A 15,943-nucleotide genomic window follows, 5' to 3' on the forward strand; every position below is an offset into this window, starting at 1 on the left:
CGCAATGCTGTAGGAAAACAACATCAGGAAAATATGTGGCCGAACAGGAGGATTCTCAACATGCTTGACACTCTTCTTGAGTTTCTCAACTACAAACTCTGTTCGGAATGGCTTAATCGTTGTCAAAGAGGAGTAGATATAGTAGTCCCGCCTCCTTCAGGAAAACGCTTGTTTTCCTTGGAGGAGCTTGGACCCCCACCCCCATTCTTGGCTCGTCATGGATTGGCCGAGCAGAATATGGGCTGTGGTATACAATTGCGCTCTCACGTGAGTAAGAGCAGCCCCCGAAAGACTGTGTCATTTCAGCTAGACAAGAAATAGGGAACATAAAGCAATACAATTCTTGAGGTATTTCGATGAAGGCGTTACAGACAGTTCCCAGGTGATCGAATAACATGTTTTAAATTGTAGAAAATGATAAAAATTTTAAAAAAGCAAACTGATTCCTTGTACAGTAATGCAATACATTATCATTCTACTCACTGGTGTGTCCAACCCTTGCACAAATTGCCTCCGACCATCCACTGGGACTTCAGGTTGATCGCAAGCACCCAGCCCGCAGTTGACACCGTCTGGAATGAACACGAGTCGCACCCAAATTCTCTTTCCAGTGTCGGAAAACAACAAGAGGCTTACCAGGAGGATCCTGAACATGTTTGATGCTCTTTTTGAAGAATTTGTCAACATCATACACTGGGCTTGGAACGGCCTGCTGTCTTTCTGAGCCCTGTAAGGACATACAGTGGGAGCACATATGTGATATAAGTATATTATGGTATTTCTTACATTTCTGCATGAATTGGTTTTAAAATGTACAGTAGTCTGATCTAGATCACAAGAATAAACAGTCTGCTTAAACTGATACCACACAAGCAACTATGTTTTCGTAATTTTATAGAACGTAAACATTCACAGGAGAGGGAGGAAAAACTAAGTGAACCCTTGGATTTAATAACTGGTTGACCCTTGACCCTTTGGCAGCCATAACCTCAACCAAACGTTTCCTGTATTGTCAGATCAGACGTATATAACGATCAGCATGAATTTTGGACCATTCCTCTTCAGCAAGATTCCTGGGTTGTCTGGCGTAAATAGCTCTCAAGGTCATGCCGCAGCATCTCGGGGTCTTCTGTAATACATCTTGATAAACTGAATTCATTTTGCCATTGAGGAAAGCAAGCTGTCCGGGTCCCGAGTGTGCAAAGCACACCCATACCATGATGCTGTGCCATTTTTCCTCCACGCGTGACATTGCGTGATCCTCCCCGCAAAAAAAATTCTACTTTGGTTTCATCTGTCCACAGAATATTTTGCCAGTAGTGCTGTGGAACATTCAAGTGCTCTTTAGCAAACTTCAAACATGCAGGAATGTTTTTTTTTTTCTTTAAGACCCCCAGCTGCTTCCACCTTGGTGTTCGCCAATGAATCTCATTCTTGTTTGATGTTTTACCTATAGTAGCTTTGTCAACAGAGATGCTGGCATATGCCAGTGATTTCTGTAAGTCTTCAGCTGACATTCTAGTGTTTTTTTTTTGTTTTTGTTTTTTTTTACACCTCAGTTATCATTCTGCGCTGTGCAGTCGCAGTCATCTTTACAGGACGCCCACTCCTTGGAAGAGAAGCAGTTCTGAACTTTCTCCATTTATAGACAATTTGGCTAACCATGGACTGATGAACATCAAGACCTTTAGAGGCATTTTGTAAGCCTTTGCAGCTTTATACAAGTCGATTCATAAGCGTAGGTCTTCTGAGAGCTCTTTTGAGCAAGGCATGGTACACATCAGGCAATGCTTCTGGACAAGAGACAATTCTAAACTGGTGTGTTTTCTAGTGGCCAGAGCAATTTTTAAGCCACACCTCCAATCTCATTTATTGACTCCGGTTGGCTCACGCCTGACTGATTAGCTCATGGAGAATCCGTAGCCTACAGGTTTACTTACTTTTTTCCTCCCTCTACTGTGAATGTTTACGTTATTTTCAGTACAAATATGATGTTAGTTTATTCTCATGATTTAAAGTAGGTGAAGATCAGACTACATTTTATGACCAATTTATGCAGAAATTTAAGAAACTGACCTACTTTTTCCTCCCACTGTAAACGGCTAATCAAGGTCAAAGAGGAGTAGCGCGATAAAGCTGAGGGAGAGATAATAAACATGACACCGCACTTACGGTGTTAGCTTCCGAGCTATAGCTATGAATGATGACAGCATCTGGTAAGAGGGTCACATTGGACTGGCTGTTGTGAGGTGGAAGAATCGCTCTTCTGGATGACATAAATCCATACGAGTATGACATTCATCCAAATACAGTATACATGACATACAGTGGGTACGGAAAGTATTTAGACCCCCTTAGATTTTTCACTTTTTATATTGCAGCCATTTGCTAAATAAAATCATTTAAGTTCATTTTTTTCATCATTATTGTACACACAGCTCCCCAATATTGACAGGGGAAAAAACGGAATTGTTGAAATGTAGATTGATTAAAAAAGAAAAACTGAAATAGCACACACCCATAAGTATTTGGACCCTTTGCTCAGTATTTAGTAGAAGCACCCTTTTGAGCCAATACAGCCATGAGTCTTTTTGATTCACACCTGGATTTGGGGATCCTCTGCCATTCCTCCTTGCAGATCCTCTCCAGTTCTGTCAGGTTGGATGGTAAACGTTGGTGGACAGCCATTTTGAGGTCTCTCCAGAGATGCTCAATTGGGTTTAAGTCAGGGCTCTGGCTGGGCCACTCAAGAACAGTCACAGAGTTGTTCTGAAGCCACTCCGTTATTTTAGCTGTGTGCTTAGGGTCATTGTCTTGTTGGAAGGTGAACCTTTGGACCAGTCTGAGGTCCTGAGCACTCTGGAGAAGGTTTTCGTCCAGGATATCCCTGTACTTGGCCACATTCATCTTTCCTTCGATTGCAACCAGTCTCCCTGTCCCTGCAGCTGAAAAACACCCCCAAGCATGATTCTGCCACCACCATCCTTCACTGTTGGGACTGTATTGGACAGGTAATGAGCAGTGCCTGGTTTTCTCCACACATGCCGCTTAGAATTAAGGCCAACAATTTCTATCTTGGTCTCATCAGACCAGAGAATGTTATTTCTCACCATCTGTCAGTCCTTCAGGTGTTTTTTTTAGCAAACTCCATGCAGGCTTTCATGCGTATTGCACTGAGGAGAGGCTTCCGTTGGGCCACTCTGCCATAAAGCCCCAACTGGTGGAGGGCTGCAGTGATGGTTGACTTTCTAGAACTTTCACCCATCTCCCGACTGCATCTCTGGAGCTCAGTGATCTTTGGGTTCTTCTTGACCTCTCTCACCAAGGCTCTTCTCCCCCGATTGCTGAGTTTGGCCGGACGGCCAGCTCTCGGAAGGGTTCTGGTCGTCCCAAATGTCTTCCATTTAAGGATTATGGAGGCCACTGTGCTCGTAGGAACCTTAAGTGCAGCAGAGATTTTTTTGTAACCTTGGCTAGATCTGTGCCTTACCACAATTCTGTCTTCAGGCAGTTCCTTTGAGCTCATGATTCTCATTTGCTCTGACATGCTCTGTGAGCTGCAAGGTCTTATATAGACAAACAGGTGTGGCTTTCCTAATCAAGTCCAATCAGTCTAATCAAACACAGCTGGACTCCAATGAAGGTGAAGAACCATCTCAAGGATGATCAGAAGAAATGGACAGCACCCGAGTTAAATATATGAGTGTCACAGCAAAGGGTCTGAATACTTATGGTTGTGTGATATTTCAGTTTTTCTTTTTTAGTAAATCTGCAAAAATTTCAACGATTCAGTTTTTTTCCTGTCAATATGGTTTGCTGTGTGTACATTAATGAGGAAAAAAATGAACTTAAATGATTTTAGCAAATGGCTGCAATATAACAGAGTGAAAGATTTAACGGGGTCTGAATACTTTCCGTACCCAATGTATAGTTCTAGTTAACAGCTAATTATATATATTAAAAAAACAATTTTAAATTAAAAAAAATAATTAAGCAACAGTATTGAGTTTACCTGGGCAGGTCAGGGGTCGTGCGCCTAGAGTCTGTGCTTGTTTTACTGTTAGTGAGGCTGGCGATTTCTGCCGACTCAGTGTCGCTTTGCGACGGCTTTAACAGGCCATCAATCCCTTTCATTTCGAAAGACGCCGTTGAACCAACAGACCCAGAGTATTCACTGGGAGGACCGTGATAGACAAATCCATCCCCTTTCGTTTCAGAAGACGCCATCGAAGTCACTGAGCCGCCGTTCTCACTGGACGGACTGTGAGAAAATCTTTTTTAATAATCTTTTGAAATTGTAACAGTTATGATACACTACTCAGAAAGTTAGAGACATTTGGGTTTTGGGTAAAATTTCAGGATGAAGCCAAAATGCGCTAACTTTTGCAGGTTAAATTTGACTATATCGAAACTTTTGAATGCAAATATCCATCTGTGCAATGTTATTGTACATTTTTGCATAACTTTCAGTTCTCCAACAAGCAGCTGACTGGCAAAATTCACAACAAGCGTCTGATCCATGAATGGACCAATACATTTCAATCTGCTTCGAACAGGATGCAGTCAGAGAAAAGTGGCCACTGAGCTTAGAGTGTCAGAGAGTGTCATCAGCTGGTTGCAACAGAGACCGGAAGAGTCACAGAAAGGCACGGATGTGGAAGTCCTTGGAAATTGCTCGATTCAATGATTAAACACCTATTGTGGATTTTGCCATCAGCTCCTTGTTAGAGAACAACAAGTTGCGCAAAAAGTAGTGAAACATTGAATAGTTGGACATGCGCGTTAGAGGCTGACATTTGTTCAGGAGCCTGTGTGAAAAAAAAATCAGTCATCCTCAATTATCTGGAGGTATTTTGGATTAAAAAATAAAAAATAAAAATAAATAAATTTAAAAAAAGAGATTTTGTTGTCATAGTTCCCGCTCGCGGTGACTTTCGATCTTGCCCAATCACGAAAATAGTGAAATTTACACCCATCCTGTGGTATTCCAACAGGACCAAGTGGGAATCCTGAAAAAATCTCAGCCTGTATTGTACATTCAAAAGTTTCGAGAAGTTCAAATTGAATTCACCTGTAAAGATTATAGTGCATTTGAAGTTCATCCTGAAATTTCACCTGAAAGCCCCATATCGCGAACTTTTTGCGAGTACTGTACACTATGTAGAGTGGGAAATGGTGCTGCACCGTTTGCTGGTGGCGTTGCCCTTCTGCCTGGGGATGGGAACGGGTGGACCTCGGCTCGACTCCGAATTGTTAAGTAGAACGTCTCCCATTGCCACATATTTTTTCACTTAAAAAAAAAACAGTCAGTAAGTCACTGAATCACATACCAAACTATTTCCTCATTTACTTTTTGACGAGACTGTTCCAGTCACTTTTGGCATGCCATGCTTGGCGTGCCGTTTACATTTCTTATCAAATAATCAGAACCCGCTTCCTCTTCATGTACTCACACACAGGCCTCTGTCTGAGGCTGCTTCTCACGAGTTCGTGGCCAGGCGTGGTGGTGAATCGGTTAACCCTCAGATTGTAGAACCAGTCACCTGTACTCTTTCTTAGGTCCCTATAAGGAATTGTAATTGTATGTTTGTTAATGGTTCATCTGTTTAACAGATCTCCTGCCAACTCTTAATGCTGCCAACTAAGCTGTTAGTCTTAAATATTTGAAATGGGAGTAATTAAGAAAATTCCCTTACGACTCTTTGATGCAGACAACGCACAGCCAGAATCCATCGTGGAGGCTGGCTCTGCAATTGCTGCACACGAGGTGGTGGCAGCGCGGACATTGTTTGGAGGTGAACGCCAGCAAACTCAGAGAGCCCTGGCATCGGCCGCAACTGCGCTGACTGTATCTCCCGCTGCCACGTTTGGCCCCTTTCCTCTTAATTTCCAGCAACTCTGCCTTCAGCCTCCTGCGACACAACAGGGCAAATGACACGCAATCAGGCTGGAAAAAAAAAACAACAACAACAGGAGTACAGTATGTTGAAAATGGCCACAGAAAAAGGCAGTCTGGCTTCTCCGTTTGTGTGTGCTAGTATCAAAGTTCAGACTTACATCAGAATGTACAATAAATAAGGCAGATTCGTTGGGATAACATTGACTAGGATGCTCCAAAATATACAGTACATCTCTTATTCATTTTTTAATTTACGTACCGTATGTTGCGGCCACCACAGTATTTTTGGAAAAACACATTGGAACAATGTCCCCCCCGAAACACAAAAATATTCAAAATGACAGAAAAGGGTGTTTAAAAAAAATACATAATTTAGAATATGAATATCTGAGTACTTATAGTTCCCTTTTTTTTTGGTAAGGTACGTAACTTGCCATTGACCCTTTCCCATTAGCAAAATGGCATCCTACCAGGTACCATTTCTAGTATCCCAGCCAGGTTTCCGAGCACAAACTATAACAAACCATTTAGGTAAAACTTGCGATGGATAATCATAATACGTTTGAATGAGTGCGTATTTAGATGATATTACTTAACTCATTATACAAATGCATACACATTCAAATCGACGGCCCTAAATTGAGCTGGTACTCGACAGCGTAGAAAAGAGGCAGACGCAAACTCCTTACCGAACGCGCTGGTCCTCGGCCTGCCTAAGTTCCTCGTCCCGCCGCAGCACCTCCAGGATCAAATCCCGCTCGGTGTCGGAGAGGAAGTCCAGGGCGATATTGTCAGTTGGCGAAGGCATGGCGGTTGTTGGTGGCTTAACCAAATCCAAGTGAGTTGCATCCAGTCAGCCTGATGGGGGGGGGGGGGGGACCAAACAATGATTACAGGGCATTATAGGGACAAAAACAAATAGGTCCTTTACTGAAATGATGTGGCATTGGTACGTAATTTTCCCCCCGACTTATGACTGATAATACCAAGTGGTGGATGGTCAGATCTGGCAAGCCCGTCTTTGCTGGCCGAACCATCAGAAGCACTGACCTCCATTTACAACCTCAATTATAATATTTGTTCCATACAATTATATTAATTTGTTCCAAACACTCTATTCTCATCATTTTGTAGCATTTCACTTGGGTGCACCACTTCCATTACATGTATGAATACATCTTGGAAAGGCACCAAATGTCAAATTATGCCTTGTATGGCTCAATAAACGGAGATATGGGGATTATAAATTTACTCCAAAAAAATGGGCTTGATAAGCCTAATAACTTTGCCATGAAGAAAAATCACACAGAAATTTTGAATGTGCCCGCTGACTCTTTCAAGCCCGAAAGGCGCATTTGAGAAAACTTGATAGCGAAACACCCTGAGAATGAAATGACCAAGGTCATTAGGTTAATCCAAGACTCTGAATTGCCCATAGGTGTGAATCTGTGTGCGAATGGTTGTTTGTTTATATGTGCCCTGTGATTGGCTGGCGACCAGTTCAGGGTGTACCCCGCCTCTCGCCCGAAGATAGCTGGGATAGGTTGCAGCATGCCCGCGACCCGTGTGAGGATATAACCACTGTTAGTGGTACTGCTTACTTTCCAGCAGTCCCATAATAATAATAATAATCATGCTGTCAACCAAACTGGGGAAGGTCACAAAAGGCTACTTTATGAAAATTTTAAAAATACATCAATTACTGATATATAGATTTTAAAAAAAGCTTAATTTCATTAGTAGTGAAGATATCACAAGAATTTTGACATTTTAAAAGGTTTTCCAATCCCTTTCCAATGAAACAAGTGTCTTTAAAGGAACTTGAAATGTTTCTTCACATACAGACATTGAAGGCAGGCCAAGATTCCAAATGCACAGCGCGCCACTGAGGACAATACGGAAAAAATATAAGTAAGTCCTTTAGTGGAGTGTTTTGAAATCATTTGACTATAGATAATTATTACTGCTTTAAAAGTATTCACACATAATTACTTCAAATAACCAAAACCACAACAACTCTTGAGCTGTCATGGGAGTGTCATGACCAGGATTCAGAATGCAACTGTAGAACATTCTTAACTTGCTTTACTTAACATGACAAACAATTAAAAAGGAAGTAAACCAGGATGCCCCGATGAAAGGTTGTTTGGAATATAGGGCAGGCAAAAATAACATCAACTTGGCTTCCAGTCTGGGTTCCCACCCTCTAAAGATACAGAGTTCTGCAGCTACTTAAAACAAACATCAAGTTTGCAGTCTGAAATAGTATGCCCCATTTGAATTGCCTACAAATAAGATACTTTTACAAGACGTGTAAAGTTGTTTGAAGGCCTAGAGAACGTCAAAGTGAACATCAGGTAGAGAGAGAAATTTTTTTTACCTGCAAGGCAATTTGTTAACCGAGAAAGGAAAGAAGGAAACAGCGCATGCGCAGTTGAGCCCCTTCCAAAATGTCCCAGAAACTCGGCAAAGTCATTTTAATCCTGAAAATTTACAACATCGTTGTTAAACATGTTACACTTAATAGACAGGTCGGAGTAAGAAAGCGAGATTTATTTTTGGCTTGGCCGATAAGTCAAAAAAGTTTATATATATATATACAAAAAAAAAAAAACATCGCTAAGATGCTAACACATGACTTTCATGTTGACGGTTTACTCAAATTAAAGCTAAATTCAAGTTATTTCTCACCATTTAGTCATTCGACGGACATTTATATGCAAACACGACGTGTTTGCGGAAAGTTTACAAAACGCAAGAGAACTGCTTTCATTCGTCTAATTACATACACCTGTTGCTGAAAAGTCAATCCTAACGTCACCACGTTTTGGAAAAAAACGAATTGTTATCCCTCCTCGAAGGAAAATGGAAAAAAAAAAAACACTACCTGGGACTAGTTTTTGCAGTTCTCTCGGCTCCTCCGACGAGGGTAGGTCCATAATAAGCCTCGTTTACATTCACCTCCACTGAAGAACCACTGCAGAGTGAGAATGCTGCGTAGGAAGTGAACGAACAGGAAGATTGGACACTGACGCTGGCAACAGGAAGCACTGCGGTTATCAATCTTTTTACACCCCAACACCCCCCCCCAAAAAAAATAATAATTATATATTTATATTAAAATATATATAAAAATACAATTAATAATTGCAAACCAATGTAACATTAGGCACAGTGTAAGCGCTTAAATTCATTTAAAATGTACTGCATATAAAAAAATAAAACGTATTGAAATTAGAGTTTCAAAACAAACAGGTGTTAAAGATTAAATGCAAAAGTATTGTGCTCAAAAGTTAAATACAACTGAATTGTACTTTGGCAGCGATTCTTTCACGATTCGCTCTTGCAAACTTTTTAAAAAAAAATTGTGTTTGTACGGTGACCTTGAGTGGCTTGAAAGTTGCCTTTAAATAATTATTTGTAGTTTGTACTCAAGTGGATTTTTCAGGTATCTATATTTTACTATATTCTTTTGTGACTTTTCACTTTTACTTCGTACATTTGAAGGAAGACAGCTGGACTTTGTCAAACTTGAACATTGATAACTTATCAACCTTTGCAGATCTGTAACTCTACTGAGATAAAGCACAAAGTGTGAGTACCTTTGCCAACTATCACATTTCACTTTGATTTATGATGATGAAATTGAGGACTGCATCAAAATTGACCCATGTAGGATGGACAGAATGATCGTTCCCCCCCCCCCCCCCCTTTAGAATGTATGTAAATGTTGCTCACTTTTCTATGACCATCGCTAATTTAATTGCTAATAAATTGCGGGAGGCAGCACGGCGATCTTGTGGTTAACACGTCTGCCTCAGATTGCTGAAGTTTTGGGTTCAGCTCCCGACTCGGGCTTTCCTGTGTGACGTTTGCATGTTATCTTTGCGCTTGTGTGGGATTTCTCCAGGTACTCCGGCTTCCTTCCATATTCCAAAAACATGCATTAGGTCCGTTGAAGACTGAATTGTATGAATGTGAGTGTGATGACCCCACCTCTCATTTTTGAATACACACATGTAGATTTGGGGAATTAAGAGCCCATTCAGGCCGGTCTGCACTCCAAGTCCAGCACAACATGATGTACACGAGGCGCATATGACTTCACATGCTCAATGTGTTGGATGTTGGTTCTCCACACGGTAGCAGTGAGTTCTTTCAAGAGACACGCGATGCGGTTCGTGGTATCATCAGCCCAGGCCCGCCATGCCGCTCTGTCAGCTCTCTTCCCAGATACGCTGTAGTCCACGCCATCCCTTTCTTGGGAGGCAGCGGTGTTCGGTGACGTGACATTGTGATGAATGTGTAAAACACCGCCAGTCGTTTTCTTCAGCAGGCGGCAGGCGACTGGCCAGCTGTCCTCGGAGCTTGGTATGAGACCCAGGTTCACCCGGTCTGCAACGTTGCACAGCTGGACCTGAGGAAAAAAAAAAAACAACAACAACAACAAAAAATAAATCAAATAGATAATAATTTGTGAATTTGTGGTAAATTGTGAACTTTTGATATTTTCACTACAGGGCGTACTCACTTTTGTTGCCAGCGGTTTAGACAATGGCAAAAAATACGATGTTATAAATATGTTACATGGGAGAAATTATTTCACCACCCTCGTTTCTTCAATTTCTTGTTGATTTGAATACCCGGTAGAACCTAAGGTATGACTGTGTGTGTATTCACTCCTGTGGACAATATAGCATCCTTAATCAACCTAACCTGACACTCCAAACTCCACACAGCTGAGATTCAAACACTGAACCCCAGGACTGTGAGGCAGATATGCTTAACACTAGTCCATTGTGATGCCCTCACAATAGTATCTCGTAAAATAAAAACATTTAAATGTTCTTGGGTTGATTTACTTAGTTGTGTACTCGATGTAAAAAGGAATTTCCAGTCTAGACTAAGGTGAACTATATGAGAATATTATTGTTGCGTTACATACCTTTAATACTTTCTATCAGTCCAACCAAGTACAGGTACAAAGTGCTTATCCCCACTTGCCATAACATTAAGATACACACAGTACATAGTCTATCAAAATAAAATGCAAGATCTGTTTCAAATGATGCCTTTAGGTGAATAAATCTCAGTTCTGACAGATTCAGAGAGGCTTTTTATCATTGTGCTTGTAGTTTCTGCATAATACTACGGTTTTTTTTTTTATCATTCTGTCCCCCATAGGCTAAATACGGTGACTAAAATATTGACATCTCAGTATGATAAGGTGAAAATCCAAAAGTCCCATTCAAATTACAGTACATGACTTATGGTGTACCTAATGCTGTGTCTGTCTAGTGTACAGGTACAGTATATTGAAGCTGAAAAGCGCATATAAAATACATTACTTGTCGATTGTCCCCTGGGTGAACTGTGCAGCGGCCCTGTACTCTGTTGGCCGCTAGGTTTTTACGCAGAGCCTCGACCGCGTGTGGGTTCCACTCGCAGGCGTGGACATGTGCCGCATTCGCGTGGACCAAATATGGAAGTGTGAAGTATCCTATACCTGACAGCACAAAACAAACAAGTCATTTCGATGACATATTGCTGTTTTGTTGCCATTTAACAGTGGTAGGCTGGATGCAATAAAAGCTATTCTGAGCAAAAACAGAAAAGTCAGTAAGGATGTCAACCGTGACTTGGTGTTTAAAAACATGGTCCTTACCTGCATACAAATCAACCACCGTCTCGCCCCGGCAGTCGAATCCAGCAACTCGCAGCTTCTCTGTAATATTTCCAGCAGAAAACATGCATTTGGTGACATCAAACTCGTACCTGCAATAAAACAAGACAGTCATTAAGTGGGTGTGAGGATCGTTGTAAGAGATATAGATCAATAAGGTCCGTAGACATATTTAAGTCGCCAGCGGTTTTTCACTAGCTCATTGTGTATTTAATACGGGTACCTGCTAACGGTCAGTGCTCCAGTCACGCACGGATGGCCTACCGACGTCTCCATTCGAGACTATTTGCAACGCTTTTAAAGGGGATGAAAGAACCCGCTTTGATTGGACAGGATGGAGGTCAGCTGTGGTGACGCCCACACCAGCGCAGACGTCCCACTTGCGCTGGGAGTACGCCGGTCCACAACATTGCCAAAACCGGGTCTAACCTGCTTCCATACAGAGTTACACCAAGCACAGCGCTGGATTTGCACCAGTCATGACAATTTATTCCCTGCATATTTAACCAAACACCACATAACTTTCTGGTGAAAGTCAAGCTCAATGCAAACACCTAATGCACACCCAAATGACAAAAAAAAAGAAAAACTAGAATCCATGTTGTGGTGTTATAACCCTTTAAGCAACAGGGATTTGAACTGAAATGGTGCAGCAACACACATAGAAAGGCAATATAACAATGCTCACGGTTCTTTATCCTTTGTGAAAAACGACTGCTCCGTTTGGGTTGTTTGAAGGTTTCAAATTACCGTAACATTAGTGCTCATTTTTACTAGCCCAGCTATTGTTATTTAATTCTCTTTGTTTTATGTGTCAGTTTTACAGTAAACGTCAACTGGGAGTGACAAATCAACAGCTTGAAGCAAGCACGTTTCGCCTCTTATTTGGAGAATTGTTTGCTTATCCGTCAAACAAAAAATACCGGTACTAAAAAGATGTAGGATCATGGTATTGCGGTACTTTTTTTAGTACCTGTACACAGTGCAACCCTCATACAGGTGGTCCCTAAAGTATAACTACAGTGACAAAAATGTATATTTTCCATCAAATCCATTTTCTACATTCTATTCAATTGGAATATTAACAAAAACATCTTCAATATGATTTCCAATAGTTGTAATGCAAAAGTTGATGGGCTTTGAACTCAAAAGCAGCTCTTATATTGGATACTATTATCCAGGTATGACGCAGTTGTGCCCAATGTTCGGGCTGCTGAGTATATATAACTCCCGGGGATGAACAACAGGAGTAAAAGAGTGGGTCCTCAGTGAGTGGGAAGCGCACTCACGTAATGCCATTGTCCACATGTTTGACCCAGCTCCGCTCTCCCAGCAGCACGGTCACTCGAGGAGATCGGAAGCCGTCGCTGGATATTCGACTCATCTTCGCCAGTCGTTTGGCTCCCAGGCCTTTGGCTACCGCGCGCCACAGCCGTTGATCTAAAATAAACAGAAGAAAAACGTCTATAATCCGAATGGTGGACTTACTTAAGACAATAAACAAGCAGGAATTTGGCAACATTACCCATTTTCTTCCATAGAGGCAGGGAGAAACAGTTGTGCCCCAGCAGGACTAAATCTCCATGCCGCTGGAAGCTGCGGGGCAGATCCTCCCTCAACTCCTTCGTCCAACTTTCTCCATGAGCTTCCACCAACTCCTGGAGGAAATTCTCGAGGTCATCACCTCTCCTCTGGGCTCTCTCTTTCTTGGACAGCAGAGAAGGCTGTGGACGATGCAAGTTCACCTTGGGGAGGCAGTTTTAAGTGAATTTAGTTTTATTAAATGAGTGTTCATTACCTCGCACCAAACTGTTGCCCCTTCTTTTAGAAACGTCACATCAAGTCGTGGTAAAGATGAAGGTAAAATGGGCAGAAGGACAGTCCCAGCAGGCTCGTTCACTATACATAAACTTCGGTCTAGGAAATCTAGGGATTGGAGCTGTTCCCTGTATATTAATAGACATGAAATGATGTTAACGTTATGACAAGCCAAAAAGAAAACAAACTTGTAAATCAGTCTGGGCAAATTTATTGTACACGTCTTTCGCTAACCATGCTAACCTCTACCAGCTTAGCTTCAAGCCATTCTTTTTCAGTAGATTACCTGAGTTGCTGAGCACGGCAACGAGACACACGGAGGCAAGGCACCGTTTCCATTTGAAATACAAAATACAATAGATTTACTTCTAAAATAAACTCAAAAGAATGGCGATATGAAAAATGTAAACACAGGCAACGCGGACCTTTCAACGACACAGTGCTTGTTTCCATCCGGACGATTAAGAACGACGGACTACAGTAGCAGCACTAATTCAGCTGTTAATTAATTTTAATGGCGAGTTTACACTAAAATAATGTCTTTATCTTCCATGCTAATCCATAGCAAAATCAATTTGCGATTAATTGATTTGCTTAAAAAAAAGTCGTAGTTTGGGCAAGTTGCGGACTATTGCCGACAGAGTCCGCAAAACTGATATTGATGATATTTCGCATCTTTGACAGGTTATGGCCGTAAATATGTTCATTTTACACTGTCACAAACATGCACAATATTTACAGTTAAAAAGAACGTTTATTGATGCGCATACATTTCTGATACCACAAATTCCCATTTCCCGGGATTTTGTATGACTCACATTTGATATTTTATTCGGTTTATTATATTCACGGCAATAGACAATATAACCATTTACGATAACTGTCATTTAGAAGATTATGCTCTCTGATGTTGCATATATGTTTGTATACTTAGATGGTTGTTTTTTTCTCAGCACGGCGAAGTAGTGGTCAGCACATCTGGCTCACAGTTGAGAGGTCCTGGGTTTGAATCTCAGCTCCGGCCTGCTTGTATGGAGTTTGCGTGTTCTCACTGTGCTTGTGTGTGTTTTCTCCAGGTACTCCCACATTCCAAGAACATGTTAGGTTAATCGAAGACTCTAATTTGCTACTGTGTGAATATGAATGGATGGATATATTTTATTTGCTTTGTATTTGCTCGTGAAGGGGTTACCAATGTCCATGATTTTTTATTTTTTTTTTTGCACAATCTTAACACTGCAAGGTCTGCGTTCTACTAAATTGCTTAATGTAACAGTTAATCGTTAACTTTAGCTGTCTACAATTTTGAACCCAGAGTCGTCAAAATAAAAAAAAAATAAAAAAATGGACACTTGACAAACTATAGAACTATCCACAATGTTGTGTTGTGTGGCTTTTTTTTGGGTCGTTTAAGGTTCAGCCCCCCCCCCCCCCCCCCTTCTTTATTCTCCTCTCTCTTCTTATGCATTCAGCATGAAAGCTTTAATGGCCGTGTGATCGAGCTGAGCCAATATTGAACTTTCATTGCATCACTATTAAAGTCACTCAGCAGCCGTTACAGTAAATATTGCCGCCTTTACAGCCACTGCAAACGACAAATCATACTGCGGTAAACATACATCCTTTCAAATTGTGTTCCGACTGCATTTTTAAAAGCCTGGAATGTGCTGTTTAATACGCAACAATGTTGAACACTTCCAAACGTCATCGTTATTTTCTAGCTCCAGCCGACTGCAAACCTAAGTAGGACAAGCATAATACAAAATGGATGGAACAATAGTTTGGTTACCGCGTTTCACTTCACTTGTGTCCTTTATTGAGCCAAGGCACATATTTTACATGAGAAAAACCTCATGACACACCACCAAAACATAAATAATGATCATGTGTGATGGTATAGTGCAGGGGTGTCAAACTCAAATTCACGGTGAGCCAGAATTAAAAATTTGGACCGGTAGCATAGTTGCTAACGACCGCAACAAAAAGGGAAGGGGCGCTCGCCTGTCGAGACCGATGGGCCGACACGCGAGCAAAGCATTCTGGGATTTGGAATATTAGTGGCGCATGTACTATATAGTGGCACATTTGATATGGTCTTGCAGGCCAAATATAATGACATCGTTGGCTATGGCATAACTATCTAATTAAAAATAAAAAGTGATATTAATATAGTTTTTTTCCCTGATATACAAGTAACAGGATCGCAGTGGCTTGAGTGACACGACATGATGGCTGAAAACATTGAACAAATGTGGAAAATAGAAGAGAGGGCTAACCTTCAGGCACGACATGGTCAGCGCAATTAGCTTGATAATGTCATTTCTGCTGAGTCATGGAGCTCACTTTTTTTTCCCTCCTGTGATATTCAAAGTGTGGTACAAGTACCACTAGTGGTCTGTGGCCTCTCTCTAGTGGGACGCGAAAGAATCACTGCAAGAAATACGATGTACAACATTAAACACATGCATTGCAATCAAACACACAATTCAGTTGTATTTAACTTTAAAGGACAACACAAGACAGTTTATTTTAATCTTTAACCC

General features: G+C 41.3%; 2 protein-coding genes across 11 annotated transcripts in view; both read right to left on the minus strand.

Moving 5' to 3' along the window:
• The window catches only part of sytl4 (synaptotagmin-like 4), a 21,631-nt gene extending 12,655 nt beyond the window's left edge, over positions 1–8,976 (minus strand). For 3 of the 10 annotated variants that reach the window (XM_061787127.1, XM_061787125.1, XM_061787124.1), the window contains exons 1-9: positions 8,787–8,973; positions 6,589–6,757; positions 5,697–5,912; positions 5,454–5,563; positions 5,185–5,290; positions 4,013–4,261; positions 2,173–2,266; positions 637–727; positions 484–572 (exon numbers count right to left, since the gene is read on the minus strand). In XM_061787127.1, the coding sequence (XP_061643111.1) occupies positions 484–572; positions 637–727; positions 2,173–2,266; positions 4,013–4,261; positions 5,185–5,290; positions 5,454–5,563; positions 5,697–5,912; positions 6,589–6,707 (1,074 nt within the window). In that variant the 5' untranslated portion in view covers positions 6,708–6,757; positions 8,787–8,973. The other 7 variants (XM_061787123.1, XM_061787121.1, XM_061787119.1 and 4 more) reach the window with 6 other exon arrangements.
• A 755-nt stretch (positions 8,977–9,731) lies between these two features.
• Positions 9,732–13,845, minus strand: trmt12 (tRNA methyltransferase 12 homolog). Its single transcript, XM_061787131.1, has 7 exons — positions 13,687–13,845; positions 13,381–13,528; positions 13,108–13,306; positions 12,872–13,022; positions 11,565–11,674; positions 11,248–11,405; positions 9,732–10,316 (listed from the first exon to the last, which is right to left on the minus strand). Exons 1-7 carry the CDS (start codon positions 13,737–13,739, stop codon positions 9,945–9,947), a joined length of 1,191 nt encoding a protein of 396 aa, XP_061643115.1. The 5' UTR covers positions 13,740–13,845; the 3' UTR covers positions 9,732–9,944.
• Positions 13,846–15,943: the final 2,098 nt, after the last annotated feature.

Source organism: Phyllopteryx taeniolatus, chromosome 10, assembly GCF_024500385.1.
Source record: "Phyllopteryx taeniolatus isolate TA_2022b chromosome 10, UOR_Ptae_1.2, whole genome shotgun sequence".
NCBI classification, from domain to species: Eukaryota; Metazoa; Chordata; class Actinopteri; order Syngnathiformes; family Syngnathidae; genus Phyllopteryx; species Phyllopteryx taeniolatus.

What these genes read in the sequence shown, in the direction of transcription:
- trmt12 (XM_061787131.1), bottom strand. Translation starts at nt 13,739, where the DNA reads ATGGAAACGGTGCCTTGCCTCCGTGTGTCTCGTTGCCGTGCTCAGCAA. An exon ending in CATGTGGACAATGGCATTAC is followed by an intron (nt 11,675 to 12,871) that starts GTGAGTGCGCTT and finishes GTTTTATTGCAG; the next exon opens with GTACGAGTTTGATGTCACCA. An exon ending in GGTGGTTGATTTGTATGCAG is followed by an intron (nt 11,406 to 11,564) that starts GTAAGGACCATG and finishes TTGTGCTGTCAG; the next exon opens with GTATAGGATACTTCACACTT.